At 36.0% G+C, this 16380-nt stretch overlaps 1 protein-coding gene across 7 annotated transcripts in view; it reads left to right on the forward strand.

Annotated features, from left to right (window-relative positions):
- The window catches only part of PCDH15 (protocadherin related 15), a 1681754-nt gene that overhangs the window by 1487187 nt on the left and 178187 nt on the right, over positions 1 to 16380 (forward strand). For all 7 annotated transcript variants that reach the window (XM_087432193.1, XM_087432194.1, XM_087432195.1 and 4 more), the window contains one exon: positions 10066 to 10182. In XM_087432193.1, the coding sequence (XP_087288319.1) occupies positions 10066 to 10182 (117 nt within the window). The remainder of the gene's footprint in view (positions 1 to 10065; positions 10183 to 16380) is intronic.

The following is a 16380-nucleotide window of genomic DNA, read 5'->3' on the forward strand; positions in this document are numbered from 1 at the left end:
ACACAAGTCCCTTCCATTCTCAGATGCCCTAAAGCTGTCTGGGGAGTTTTATTAGGGTCTGAATTCCTTCTTTCCCAGGGGTCCACAATAACTCTCTACCTACTTCTTCCATTTTGTGTCTCTCTATCCTAAGAAACTGATCAATTTCAGGGAGTGAGAAATGTATATTTCAGAGAGTTAAAATTTTACTCAGCATTAAGTTCTCTTTGAGAGTAGGAATTTGAACTGTCAAAATCTTTTCTTGGGTCACCTGCTTTTCTGTTTGTATCTCTCTTTTCTGAGACAATGATTTTCTAATAGCCTGAGGAAGAATCAACGGAGAACACAAAAACACCAAGGGCCTGAGAGGCTTCATCTCACATTTTGAAACACTATAGTGTTACGACATTTAGAAATTTAGAAATCTGTTTACATAAATATTTTAGGAACATGATAATATTGGTGGTTATGAAGATGTCATGATAGGGAAAAAGATGAAAAAGACTAAGGTGAGACTGATCTAAATGAACTAACTATAGCAAAATGGCTCTGGACCAGGTGAAACATTGAGGACATCTTGCTCTGGTGAATCCTTGCCTGCCCATATGGTTTGGTGGAATTGAACACTGAAAACATTTAAAATAAAAAAAAAAATGGTCCATTTATTGAGTGTTTTGGACAATAAGGGAAGAAAAGACTTGCTGCTAATGAGCTTACTCCTAGTCTTCCCAGAGCCAGAGATGGATACTCAAATGGTACAACCTTCTCTCTCAGGACGGATGTAGTTAGTAATGGAGAGTTATAAACCCTCCTAGACTCTAACTTGGCTGCTGTGGATTCAGTTTAGATTTATTTTCTTGGATTTTTTTTTTTTTTTGATAGAAGAAATCATTGGAGTAAAATTGGGTCCAAAAATATCGTCTAAACAAGCAAGATGTGCACTAAATAAGCCTCATTCTCTGTCTGGGACTTGAGTCTCTTAAAATGGATTCCCTGTTCCCTGACCACCCCTTTATTTTCATATAGAGGTATCACTCACCAGCATGTGGGAAGGAGTTGCTCACCAATGGGCTCATTCTTTCTTCAGAAATAGGAGAGTGTTGATCGAGTTTTTGTTGTCTCATTGCTTTGTCTTATTTAGAGAAGTCAAACTAATTCATTGCTCAAGTCTTCCTGACCTATACAAAATTATTTCTGATTTACTGTACTTTTTTTGTTTCTGCTTTTGGTGAGGAAGATTAGCTGTTGCCAATCTTCCTCTTTTTGCTTGAGGAGGATTGTCACTGAACTAATATCCATGCCAATCTTCCTCTATTTTGTATGTGGGACACCACCAGAGCATGGCTTAATAAGTGGTGTGTAGGTCCGCGCCCAGTATCTGAACCTGCAAACCCTGGGCCACCAAAGCGGAGCACACAAGCTTAACCACTACGCTAATGGGCTGGCCCCCTGATTTATTGTACATTTAAAACAAAACTTAATCAATATTTAATTCTAGACATTTTCAATGCCAGTTTTTTTTTTTTCTTTTTCAAGATGATATAAGCATAATGAGATTTGCAGAACATTTCCCCAAATGCAAATTGATGCTTGAATTCCCTTCTCCAGATCACTCAAGGTGAGATTATCGCAAAGAGAACTTTAAAACTCTATTGTCTACTACTGGGCCCGTAAAAATATCATACTTGTTTATTTTGAAGAAAAGAATGAAGTACAATTTTCATTTCTCCACAAATGTAGATCTTTCCCAAGCTTATAAATTTTCTGCTATTGATCTGTTTACTTGCAGCAGTGACAAGATGTCTTGCTGATAACATAATTGCATGGTATTTGCTAAGAGATATTTCTACCTAAAACAGTCACCACAGGGAAAGCATCTTGAAGATCTCTCTTTGAAAATGAACAGAAACAATTTCTTTTGTAAAGAAGAAAAAAGAGAAATATCAAGTGCTTAATGTCTAGCCCATCTAACTTATTTAAAATTGGAGTGAGAATGGGAAAATTCAAGTAATATTTGGAAGGAAAAATATTTTCACAGTAGAAAAAACATAGAATTTTATCACAGACACCTGCAAAGAGCTTTCTTAGTGTCAAATTTCAGGGATCTGAAACAAAACTAATGATGATCATACAAATAACATGTATTTTTGTTGCAAAGTTTTTATAGAACATTGATAAACAAGGTCTTTTTCATTGTACATTTATTGAATATCTAGAAGAGTTGAATCTGTGATAATAGTAAATGAGATGATATGGGTAAATCTCTGGAAAATAAAAATAAAATTCTAAAGTTTAACACATAAAATCCAGAGAAAAATCTGCCCTTACAAACTGAGTTGTAATATATAACATAGAAAATACACAGAAAGGAAAGGTCTGTTTTCTATAGGAAGCCAAAAGCTGAATACTGTCAAAATAGTTGAAATATGTAAATGCATGTACAATACTGCACAGCATTGAAAGGACTTTGTAAAGGGCTTGTCTAAGATAAGCAAGTGACTTAAGTCATTTTGCTGATGGTAATTTTGAATAGAATGGCTGCATAGGAGTAGGAAAGAGTGAGGGAGATGCTTCTGTGAAGGAAGGAGACAGGATTCAGCTGTAGTGGAGAAAGACATATCCTCTACCCACTCTGGGTCCTTTCTGGCTAGGCTACGAATTAAATTGACATGAGATAGAATAACAGGAGAAAATCCAACAAAGCTTTAAAACATCTATACGTGGGAGAGATGCAGGAAACTGGGTAACTCAGCTAGGATGGCCAAGGTGCCAGGTTAAATAGCATCTTCAGCTAAAGGCAAAGGAGGATGTTGGGGGTGGGGAGAGTCAGTTATGAGAGATTACCAGAAAAGCACAGTAAACAAGAGTAAGTTTATTGTGCAGATTTAAGTCCTCACCTTCTGCATTGATAGGAGTTTCTAAAGATAAGGTGATCCCCCCTTCTTCCAGTACAGAGAGGGAGATACCTTTACAAATGGAGATGCCCCTTACAAATGTAAATGTCTCTTACAGAGGGTAAATTATACTTTTCAGAACTTCTCCCAAGTCTGCGATTTTTTTGTTTTGTTTTGTTTTGTTTTGTGAGGAAGATTAGCCTTGAGCTAACGTCTGTTGCCAATCCTCCTCTTTTTGCTGAGGAAGACTGGCTCTGGGCTAACATCTGTACCCATCTCCCTATACTTTATATGTGGGATGCCTGCCATAGCATTAGCTTGATAAGAGGTGCATAGGTTCGTGCCTGGGATCCAAACCTGTAAACCCTGGGCCACCAAAGTGGAGCACGCAAGCTTAACCACTGTGCCATCAGGCCAGCCCCCCAAGTCTGCAATTTTTAACAGTAACCAACTCAAAATATTCCTCATACCAAAGAGACACATTTTGAGGTGGCCAATTTTGATCCCTCACACAGCCCTGGTTGTGTTTGCTTATCTTAGAGGGTGCAGGTGTGAGAGTAGGCAGGGATAGGTGGAAGGATCCAAAGTGACAGAAACCACAAGGGCTGAGGTTGTTGGGAAATAGAGTGTGTTCTGGAAGATGGAGTTAGCATTTTCACCTTTCAGAGGGGTTTCCTTCTCCAGGAAGAAAATAAATGCTCCCCCCATAGAATATAGGAAAGAGGATGACTTTTCTAGATAGCAACTCAACGCCCAGTACCAAGGCAGCATTTGCCATACCATGGACATTTGGCAAGCAGTTATGTGCCACTGATGCTCTGTGGTGACAGTGTTGGTAGAGTCTTGGTTTTGTTTTGGTCAGAGACCAAACAGAGCCTTAGTCAGAGACCAAACGAAGCCTTGATTTTGTTTCTGATTTAAGAGACCAAGAAGTAGTCCAGGTCTCAAACAAATCAGAAACTCTGGACATTTCAAGATTTACAGTATCCTTCCTTCACTTGCTCTGGAAGGAGGAAATAGAATAAAAGATTTTTTCAATGAACCAACTTGGGGGAGTATGGTCTAATAGACTGATCATTATTTTTTACAACTTGCTGATTTTTCCCTGGGCTGGTGGCCCTGGAGAAAATACTTGTTTTGGACTATGACCTTCAAATATTTCCCTGGATCCTATTCTGCATTGTCATAGTCTCACTAGTGTGTTCTTTCTAATATATTCACTGCCAGGTTTAAAGAATGTGAATACATAAGGGAGAGCTTGTCATGGGGCTCAGTCAGATAGTTTCTTAAAGTATCTGCATACTCTGCTATTCTAGAGTGTTATGACTAAGATATAACATGTTTCCTCTAAAGAACCAAACTAGAAGAAACACATAAAAAGGTCCATGCCAGAGTTAAAAATAGTATCTCATAAGTAGTAATAATTCATATTTCTCTGGGTCTCTCTCATGGCTCCCCAGATATCACCACCGATTTTGGGGAGTCCCAGGGAAGTGCCTTACCTGTATACACAATTAAGTCCTTTACCCTTCAGTGATTATCACATTCTCCCCTGCTTGCCAAGGCAAACAAGACCAGGCTTGCTACTGCCACAAGTCTCCAGATTGAACTGCCTCCCAGTGGGGGCAATAGATGCTGATAAGTCCTGTTGATACCAGTTTCTGCTAAGGATACCACCATTCCCATCTCATCATCTCTGTAGCTGCTGTCTCCACCCTGATGAATTGGCTGCCACAGACTGGGAGGCACTCTTGATGCATTGGAATTCTCAATATATTCTCTAAAAAGTTTAATTCACCAAAGTCATACAATGTTCCAAACAGTAATAGTTTGTGCCTTCAATATCTCAATATCTTCAGGGTCTCTCGGGATATATTTCTTAGAGCACTGGCTTCTCAAGATGGTGATGACTGTCTCATATACAAAGAATTTCATAAACAGATTTGGAAAACAGTGAGATACACAAAAATAAACAGATTCCTACACTGCAGGCCTTCATGTAGGAGCCTTTAATATGCTAGTGTATGTTGTGACTCTCAAGAAAATAAAATGTGACTTCTCACATTTCCTAAAATTAATTATGGGATTCTTTTTTTTTGTAAAACTTCTGATAGGACTAATTTTCCAAAGAATAAAATTGAGGAAAAACTTTTTTAGGTTTTAGTGAATATAGCTATTGATAAGGTTAATTATTGAATAAGTTATTGCTTTAAATGTACAAATACAACTGCTACAAGTCTCTCTCTTTTTACCAAAATAGAGCTTTATAAATAATTATAAAAATTATCTTCAGCGAAATAAATTAGCATTATGCAATGTTTAGAAACTCACCAGATTACCAAGATAAAAGTATAGTAACTAATTGAAAGAATTTTAAAAATGTAAAATAATTTTGGACAGAGATCTTTAAAAAGTTATGTGTGGATTTTTAAATGAAAATTCTACTCAAGTCATCTGATATATAATCTTCTGATGATTTTACCAGTTCCCTTTCTCCTCACCTGCAAATATCAGAATGATTCCTTTAAGATCTGACATACCAGAATTAAGTCATAGCTTTGTCCTTTATTAGCTGGATATCCATGAGCAACTTAATCTATCTAAGCTTCAGTTTCCTTATATTTAAAATAATAATAATAGCTATCATATTTTAGGCAAATTAATTGAGATGATCAATTTAACACACCTAGCAAAATGCCTGACATACAGTAAAAATAAACCATACACACACACACACATATACACACACATATAATAATTATTATGCACATGCAAGAAAGTTTGAAATAGGGTGATACTGTGAGACAGAATCTGCTCAAAGATTCTAGCTCAGAATATGCACATATTCTCCCAATTGACTATAGTGTTAAGGCTCAGAAAAAATTCCAAAAACTTATCGGCTCCTTTCTACCCACATTACCATTCCCAAACAGGGAAACAAGATGGGAATGGAATTATGTATTAAATCAGTGGGTTCGTCAACATTGCACGGTGTTATCCTCCTATAATGTAGCCGTTAATCTTGAAGGACTGTTTTACTTGACAGAGGTCATGAGTCATGGTGCAGTTTCTCAGATAACAGAGATGCGTCCTATGTTAAATTTAGTTAAACTCCTTGCCATATGCTCTCATTGTATCCTTGTACTTCCTCTTTTGTAACATTCATCACACTCAATATTATTTAATTTTTGCTCTCCACACTAAACTATAAGCTCAGTACCAGCAGGCACTATGCCTTTCCTGGTGACAAGCGAACCCCCAACATCTAAAGTACTGCCTAATGCGCAGTAGGAGCTCCATCAATATTTCTAACTCTGGAGCCATACTGTACATTTTGCTACTTGTGGCAAAGCATAACTTTGATTACCTCTACATCAGGGATATTCTTCCTCCCAAGAATCAAAACTCAGAAATAAAACCCAAACAAAATAAAAACAAATTTAGGGAGCTCAGAAGAAAGCCTCTGGTATAGATTTTGATCCCCCCCAAAAATTGAGATGAGTTTATAATTTGTGTTTAAGAGAGCCTTGTACAAAATAGAAAAAGAAAGATTTGTTTGCCTGGAGATGGGGCCTTTTTTGACCCTATGTGCAAAAGCACAAGAGAAGGGAAAGAATTCAGAAAAGATGAAAAGACAAGTAGAGGACCAAACAGCAGAAGGCAAATATGAGAAATAGCAATTGAGTGTCTGGTAGTGGAAAACAGAATTGGTAACAGGCGGAGGAGAAATCAGTGGGGTACTCTGCCAAGGAAGACGAGGTATCAGCTCCATAAACCTCAAGGGATTCGGAGCACAGGACAGCCAAACAGTTCTACGTGGAGAGTGCCAACGCTAGACAGTTCTCCGGTAGTGATGGAATTCATTCACTCACTGGGGGACCCGTCTGTGTCTCCCCATAGAGCATGAGTGAGAGTTTAAGAGGAGGGCCACATGCTCTACATTTTCATCCTCAGAGTATAACCAGTTAATACTCTTCTATCAGGAAAAAGTCTCTTACGCAGAACTGTTTTTACCCGTGATTCCAGAAAATGAAAATTTTTATTATCTGTGTCCCTTTACTTTTTTTTTAAATAATTTTATTTATTTATTTTTCCCCTAAAGCCCAAGTAGATAGTTGTATGTCATAGCTGCACATCCTTCTAGTTGCTGTATGTGGGACACGGCCTCAGCATGGCCGGAGAAGCCGTGCGTTGATGCGTGCCCGGGATCCAAACCCGGGCTGCCAGCAGCGGAGCGTGCGCACTTAACCGCTAAGCCTCTGTCCCTTTACTTTTTATGGAGAACTTGCTGTTAATTTGTAATCTCACCAGCAAATTCCTGTTTTCCTGGTATGCTCATTAAAAAAAAGTTTTTAAATCTACTCTGTGGTCTGCAAACTAGAAATGGTTTCTGTGCTTATTTTAGACTTTAATTTAGACAATAAATAAATGGAACTCATTTTCTTGCTTCTAGCTAACTGTACTTTCAGGCACAGTTTTATTTGCTTGATACATGGAAAAACAACTTATAAGTTTACTAGTACACCATTTTTTTTTTCCCTAAGAAGAGCATGGTGGTGTTCTAGTTGAAAATGGTGGTAACATTCGGAATACCCTATAGAGACAAGAAAAGTAACTTTTGTTTAGAGCAACAAAAATTGTAACCACAGAAAGGAAACTATTATGGGTCTTAATGACAAAATTGTTAACAAGAGGACAGAAAAGGAAATGTTTCTTTTTGCCAACAGTGCCCTCTAGTGGAATAATGCACAACAGAAAGGGGCTTGCTTTCTGTGTGGAGTGTGGAGCTTATCCTTAATTTGCTGCATAATAGAGCATTTGTACAGAAGCGGATTTATGTACATTTTTCTTCAGACATCCCTGGAGCATAAATATAATGAACTATTGATTATGCTCGTTGGCATTGCATTTCAATAAATTTTCTCATTTGAAATAATGCATTGTGCAAGAAATATGTGCAACTGGCTGCATATTTTAGCCACAATAAAAGATTATAATCCCAAAATGTATACATTGTATCATAAAAAGAAATACTGCTACAACAACTGTATTGATTTATTCTTCATCCCGTCAATGGCAAGCAAACTAAAGGGGATGACACCAATCTTTTAATAGCCTTCAGTTATTTACAGCCATAAATTTGTGTCTAATCAGTTTGTGAGGCCAGATTATAAAAACGTCCATTATGCATTCAATTAGAAGGTGAATCTAGTGAATACTTTCCAGCAACAAAAGGCCACTGTACTCAGCACTATTAGCAACTGTATTGACATCCCTGGAAAATCACATATTTTTTTCCTGAAGAATCAAATTATCCAAAATGTACCTTGTAGCATCAAGCTTTTAAATGTCCCTTTGGGGGAAAAAAGAAGAAAATTTATAGGAATATACTGAGTTTATGTAACTTTGGAAACTCATGTACAGGAAAATGTTGGGCTCCTTTTCTAACCTTCAGAAGTTAAATTTAGGGGTGCAAGAGGATTTCTACCTGTTTGGTTACAAGATTCACTCATTAAATTAATTGGCACTCTTGAAAAGAGCAGGAGGAAGTGTGCATGAAAGGGTTTTATATATTTACCCCCTGTCTGGAACCTCGAGATCAATACCCTACGCTGCCCTCGTTATAGAGAACCAGTGCTTCCTAGGTTCGTTTACTTGTTCAGATTCTAAAACTCATAATTTATTAATGAAGTCTTCCTTTTCGTGCAAGAGGTTGTGAATACTATATATCAAAACAGAAGAAATATTTTTTATTTTTCAGTCTTGCTTACAGTTCAACACCTCCTAATTCGTGTCAGAGTCTGCAGGTTTTTTCATGTTCACAACTCAGAAGTCAACTGTATTGTGAACACAAAGTGAGCTCTGTTTGATTGTAATAGATAATTATCCTGACCTCTTGGCAAAAAGTGCTTTTATAATCAGTTAATTAGTGTGTTTCCAGTTTACATTGTACAGGAAAATTGTTGTATCAGAGCAAATATCAAAGACTATGAAGATTAATTTTCTGCTTTTGTTTTTAATAGCAAGTGAGAAAAAAATGACCTGGAGGGTAAGATGATTAACAAATTTAGCTTTGGGCTCAAATATGTTTGACCCACAAACCCAGAAGAATTCAGGGTGTAATGATTATTTTAGAATAAATAAATTTAAGAAATATACATCAGCCATGTTAATGAGCATTACTTTTGAGGAAAAAAATGATACACTCATCTCCATAAAATATAAAATGGCTGAGGAAAAAAATGGTCTTACTCTCAGGGGACCAAATTTATTAGTTTGGCTCTGCCAAATAAGTAGGTTAATTTAGGCAAAGTCACTAACCCAACTGTGGAATCAGTCTCTTTACCTGTCAAATGGCAGTTAAGTGACAGGAAGTCAGGGACATCTTTTTCTTGAGTCATCACAGTATCCTCAGTGCCTAGCATTGGGTCATAAAAATGGGAGGAGCTTGATAAATATTTAATGAGTGATGCTACATAGATAAAAATGCACTTGTATCACTGCGTTGTGCAAATAAAAAAGATGTGTAGAAGTTATTTTGAAAAAATCCTTGAGTAAATTAACATTGTTTTCTGTCTATAAGAACATCCAGTCCTAGCACACTATAATAGTGTGCTATAGAGAAAACATCCTTTAATCATTTTACATTTGTAAAATGTAAGATGGGAGCAAAGGATATTTCACAGTTTGCATTTGAAATGTTCTAATCATACCACTTGCTAAGTATATAAAGAATTTGCAGTTGCAACAGAAACACTAAAGAGCTTTTGAAAAAAACAGCAACAACAACAACAGTTTTCTACACCTGTCTCATAGAATGGCACTTTTTATAAGATTTGTTCTTACTTGTTTTCAAAGTTCAGAACTACATCATATCATTAGAAGTATTTTCAGAGAAAATTTCAAGCATCACCCCAGCATCTAAAAGGTGTATCTGGTGAGGGGTAGGGGATGACAGACTGTTCCCTCAAGTGGAATGGCCTTCGATTGATATCACACACATTAATATTTTATGGGAACTCTGGCAATTTCCTCTTGGGTGCCATTCTGAAGTGAGAGTAATGGAATTGAGAGGATGGAAGTCTGACAATGGCAAATGGGTTGTGTGATATGAAGAGTTGGAGCCGGTCTAGTAACTGTGTACCTAACCCGGTTTCAAGTGAAGCACTAAACTCTTAATTGTGTTTTACAGGATATGAATGATTATGCTCCAGTGTTTAGTAAACGAATCTACAAAGGGATGGTGGCACCAGATGCTGTCAAGGGTACACCTGTCACAACCATTTATGCTGAAGATGCAGACCCTCCCGTAAGTAGAAGACATTGATTAATACTCTGAACTACAGTGAGGAAAACCTTTAACACTCATAAATGACCCAGTTCCTAAGACAGCACAGTTTGTGTGAGTTTCACTCGATCCATTCTCATGCATTTTATGTACTCTTGCCTGTTGCATCCACAGGTACAGACCGTATTTCAAATGATTATTATGAACTTAGACAATTAGGGATATGCTTTTTGTTCTACTAGAATTCAGAATTTACCATTTATCAATTTATCTAGCACGAATGGTAAATATATGTAGAAAGTATTATCTACATTTGGAATCAGTATCAGTTGGGTTCTTTATACAACAATGTAAGCTTAGTTTAGTTGAAATAGATTTTATCCTTATGTATTTTCCATCTTATTCATATATAGCTATTTTGGTAAATTCTAAATCAACATATGGCATAATACTTATATTGAGTGTGTTAATTTCGGTAAACTAAAATTTTAATATTGCTTTTAGAACATATTTGATACATTCTCTTATTATTCAGAATTTTACCTCTTTTGAAATATCACAAATTGCCTTTCGAGATAGAGGATTTTCAATTGAAACATTATTATAGCAGAAGTGAGGTAAATTTTTCTTAATGTTATTATCTTAATGTATTAAAAATAGCATATAGAAGTAATAGTATTATATAAAAATGCTTTCTATAAATAACATGAGTGCTTTATAAATACTAATTATTTATTCTCATAATAGCCAAATGATGAAGATTTAAACTTTTTACTTTGAGCGAGCTCACCCTATAAGTCAGTAGCTGATATAGGCAAGAAAAATTTTAAAAGTATTAAATAAACAATTTTAGAAAAGAAAATAGAAAAAGATCTGAATTTTATAAGTGATTTAGAAGTTCTGTTGTATATTGCTAATATAATTGTACTTTATGTAATGCTATGTATTTAACAAAAGGTGAATGGCAGCCATAACATTTTTCAGCTTCAATTGTGACAAGCTGTAGAAAGTCTATTGTGACTATAAGGTCTTGAAAAATAATAATGCTAACATGAAAGCAATGACCTTTCCCTCAGAAGCTTCTTTTCTTGAGTGTGTTAAAACGTCTTTGAAACTGACTTATTGCATCTTGGGAAATGTGATAGGCAAAATTTCATAGCCTTGAACTCACCAGTAGAGATGGTGATCGTGAAATTGGTGGTTTGTTTGCTTTTTAAACAAACTATCAGAGGTACAAACTACTTTGAAATTAGGAATACCCATTCAATTCTATTCATGACATATGTTTTGAGCACCAGCTCCATACTGGTCATTGTGCTCATCAGGTTTTGCTCTCCAGAAACTGACAATCTTAAAGGAAAAATAGAGCTGCACATAGAAATGATAACACACTGTACTAAGTGAGTGTAAGCAAACACAGCATCTTAAAATACTCATATTTCTAAGAAATTTTCATTAGCACAGAATTTAAGGTAGTGTTAAGCGCAATGGCATTAATGGTAAGAGATTAAAAATAGGCCTGCTGTTCAACTATGTGGGACAGAAATCAAAGTCTTTGGTATGGATGGCAAAATCCTCACTTCCCCTGTGGCACCTGTGACCTCGGTACTTGGTTTAACGTTCAGATCACTCCACCAATGTGAGAGAAATTGTCTTTGTCTGTTCTATAAGGAAGTTAAATTACTTAATCTAGAGTATTTGTGTAGAGAGAAGGCTCTGATTTTACACGCTGAAGCTCTTTTATGGAAATTTACCAGGCTCAAATTCCATATTTCTTTGGAAGAAGTACTTAGTTTTGCATTCCCAGTAGTAGTTCTTAACGTTGAATATCTAATGCTGGCTTTTCAGTACATGAAAGGTGGATGCCAGTCATTCAATTGGAATACTGAGGGTGCTTATTTCAGTTACTGAATATATATTTTATCAGACTCAGTTATGATCCTTGAAACACTAGCAATTTTTTGGTGTAACTAATATTCAGCATTGAGATTTCCAATCATTACTGCAAATTGGGTCCCTTAAATATGCATCATTGCATTTTGGCTGCACCTACATCAATCTGAAATAAAGCTCAATTCCATGAAAATTTTCAGAAGATAAATATTATATTACCCAATTTTCAAAAGTATTCTGATTGATTTTTGCTTTTATTATTTTATATTGGTGCCATTAATATAAAACAAGTATTTTTTGGATGGGCTTACCTCCTGTTTTCTACTCTGTGACTATTGTAAACATTTATTAATTAGAAGAAGACAGTTTCAATTTCCTTTCCTTCAGTTTCGTATCCTTTAAGGCTCCTGTGTCAGTTCCACTACTTGGGGCTGTAAGTATCTATGGTAACACCATGGTTATTTAGTGGTTTCTCTTCCAAACTAGAAGGTAAAATCCTTAAGGACAGAAATCAAAAATTATTCCAGTTTATATTCCCACATCTAATTCTATGCTTGGTACTTAGTAGTCTGTTAGGAAACATTTGTTGAATAATTGAATAAGTGAATAAATTAACGGTTATTTCTATGCTCTTCAGGATTGAAAAAATGTGCCAGATTTTCAGAAATTTAGTTATTTGTAACCCTGGGAAAATTTCTTAATATCTCCAAGTCTCAATTTGGCCATTTGAGGGCTGCGAGAATTAAGTGAGGTGTCTCATATATAATGCCTAGCACAGCTTCTGTACCCTCATACAGCAGATATTGTTACTATTCAGCAATAATAATTTTCGTCTCTGGAGGTTGCCCACATCTTCTTCAAGGCGTCATGTTTCTTTTGAATGAAGTGAGAACCATCCATTTTAAACCAGAAAATAGCAACAACAAAATCCTTTAAAGTATCAGATGGAGAAACTGGGTAAAGTCTTTAAGCCAGAGAAAGCATCATTGCTGAATATAAATTAAGAATTATAAAACTCATGTTGTGCAAAACTAAAGTGCTCTAGTGGAAGACAAAAAAAATTCTTTCAGGCATTTTTTTCCCCACTGAATTAAATCTGCTAGGACTTTTATTTTCTGCTTGCCTTTGTGACATCGTTGACATTATGTATTTCACCAGAGATGTGAATAGTGAATGACTGATCATCTTGGATATTAAAAATTGCTAACCTTTTCTTTCTGCTCACCAGAGACTTCCACTCCAGACTTTCTCAAAACAAAACTGCAAGTGTCATTTTCATTTGCATATTTTTATTCTTTCTGAAACTGAAGGTGAAACCCCATGATACAGGAGTTCTCATTGTGGGTAGGGTAAATGTCTGACAGAATGGTGTCCTTTGTGAGCACGTGGACATGGAACAATTGAGAGAAATAAATGGAGTTCACACTTTGCTCATTTCCAAGAATGTGAAATATGAGGGACCCATGAAGTCTTACCTTCTGATTGTTGTATCATTCTTTGCATTTAATGCATTTTAGAAATTTATAAGATTCTTGTTTAAAGTAAATCAGTAATTGAAACATATTTAGTATTAGCAATTTTGAAAACTTTCTTATTTGCATATAATAGTGAGAATTATTTAGACATTGAAGACTTCTTTTTTGAAGTTTTGATATTGATTTATGAAACATTCTCCATAAAAAAGATCTTGTAGGTGCTCAATAGTAATTGTATTTAAAAATCAGTGAGTATCCTCACTATGCTTTTTTCAGAATTTATTTTTACAAAGGAACAATAATTGCAAGTGTGAGATATTTTTTTCCCCTCTGTTGGGATACTGAGAGCTATACTAGTCTTTTAGAGTTCAGACAAGCTACCTGAGGAATTATTTTTAAAGTGTTTTCACAGGCGACTTTAAAACCCTTCTCAATCAGTCAAGGGCAGTTTTGTTGATTTCTAGAAAGGAAAAAAGATGGTGAATTTTTCTTTTCTGTGATGCATACCTTGTGTTATTAAAATGTCATGATGTCACCAAATAAGGCCAGGTAGTTACGGTGATCTTGTCAAAATGCTGAACCCTCCAAATTGTCATTCAGTTGCAATCTATTAGCAGAGGGCTTAACAATAGAATGAAAACAATTGCCTTTATCCATGATTTGCTGCTGGCTTGCTTTGTGTCCAACAGTTAAAACTATTCTGGGCCAGGAGTGTTATAAGATTATATTTTTATCTCCAGATAATATGGCTGATCTGTATTATTTTCCATTGATATCTCTACAGATCTATTTTTCATCACTCACCGCATACTGGCTTGTGTTGTTATGCTAGATTGATTTAGGTGATTGCTAGCAATGTAGGCGAAACTCTGGTTTTAAAGATGAGTGCCTACTAACCACATTTGCTGACCCTGGAGCATGGGGGGGCAATGTACACAGCTCAGTGGGGTTTATTTTCCTTCACATCAAAGCTGTTAGGGAAATAATCAAGAAGTATTTTCATGATGCATGTCAGCTTGTGAAAACTGGGAAGGATGTAGCTGCAGCCGGAGTCCCTTTGGTCTCAAATACTTAATTAGAAAGAAAGCACACCAGGAAACGGTTGGGATTTGATCGTTAAAATGACAATGGGTTGTAATTAGATTTGAAAGTGTAAATGAGTACAAAAGGGAAGGTTTTATGAGGAAGTTTATACATGATTAGTGTCTAGAAAAAGCTTATCTAAGTGTTTTAAGAATGTGTGTTACTTTCCTTTTTGTGGCTTATAGATTCTTTTCAAGAACATTATATTGTTACCATTACTTGAGATCAATATTAGATTTAACTGTTTCAGATGTAAATGTTGCTCTTCTAATTAAGAAACTATTGTACTTACCAGAGCTATAGGGGGCATTTTTTTTTAATTGTAAATGGAAATATCGATAAAGTTTAGGGGTTTTTTTAGCCTTTACAGAAGTGTTCGCCCAGTGGTGCCTCAAGGATTTGCACCACTTTTTTTTGAGGAGAATAAACCTCATAGGATTAGGATCCCAATACACTTCAACAAGAGAGGTTTCCAAGGGAATTGAGTGAAATATTAATATTTAATTGAGTGAAATATAACAGACTCTGGGACTCACCCATAGGCTTCCCTTGTGGCTTAAATGATGTGCTTTATTTTGAATTTCTTGTCAGAGGAAATGGGAATAGACTCTCTGAATAAGTATCTTGGCTTCTCATGATCTGGATTCTTGGCCTTAACACCTTCAAAGCCAGGCCACAGTAACTCTTAGTCTTGTTGTTATCCGCTTCATGGTTCTTCCATATTCTTGAATGGTGGTAATACTTAGGCAGTAGACCTACAATCAAACATGTGCCTGGCATGACATAGATACTTCATAATACTTACTGGATGAATAAATCAATAAGAAAACGTTTATTATAGACTTAACAAATAAGAATATGACAAAATAGCGACAGAGATAAAGCCACGATAGTGAATATAAAAGATGCCAAGAAATGCTGTAGTTATTCAGAGAATGGAGAAATGAATGTGTTCTTGTGTGGTCTGAGCCTGTTGTGGTCAGGAATTCAACTTTAAAAAACGTAGAGGATTAATTTAAGTGAGGGTAGAAAAAATTGGCGGAGGAAGTGTATCCAAAAATTGCAGGGTCAAAAACATTCATGGTATCTTCATGAATTTGTGTGACATGATTTAAACTATGTCTGATTCAATAAATGTCAGCTATTTAAAAGAATACATTAAGGCTGTCTTTATAAACTCATTTGTAGACAGGAAATGTGGTAAATATGGTTTTATGAAACCCGTTTTATTATATATAATATAATGGAAGAAATAATTTAATTTTTTTTGTGTGTGTGTGAGGAAGATCAGCCCTGAGCTAACATCCATGCTAATCCTCCTCTTTTTGCTGAGGAAGACCAGCTCTGAGGTAACATCTATTGCCAATCCTCCTCCTTTTTTTTTTTTTCCCTCAAAGCCCCAGTAGATAGCTGTATGTCATAGTTGCATGTCCTTCTAGTTGCTGTATGTGGGACGCAGCCTCAGCATGGCTGGAGAAGCGGTGCGTCGGTGAACGCCCGGAATCCGAACCCGGGCCGCCAGTAGCGGAGCGCGCGCACTTAACCGCCAAGCCACGGGGCCAGCCCCGAAATAATTTAATTTTTCTTAATTAATTAAAATTAATCTTAATTTTCCATTAATGGAAGGGAAGCTTACTAAAGACTTATGAGCCGGGCAGTGACAAAATCAAAGCTACATATTAGAACAATTAATTTGTGTGATATACAGTCTTCATTGGATGAGATAATAAATGAAAGCTGGGAGAGAAATTAGCAGCTATCACTTGCA

This window comes from Ceratotherium simum, chromosome 6 (assembly GCF_057802395.1).
Source record: "Ceratotherium simum simum isolate JZ-2026a chromosome 6, ASM5780239v1, whole genome shotgun sequence".
Lineage (NCBI taxonomy): Eukaryota > Metazoa > Chordata > Mammalia > Perissodactyla > Rhinocerotidae > Ceratotherium > Ceratotherium simum.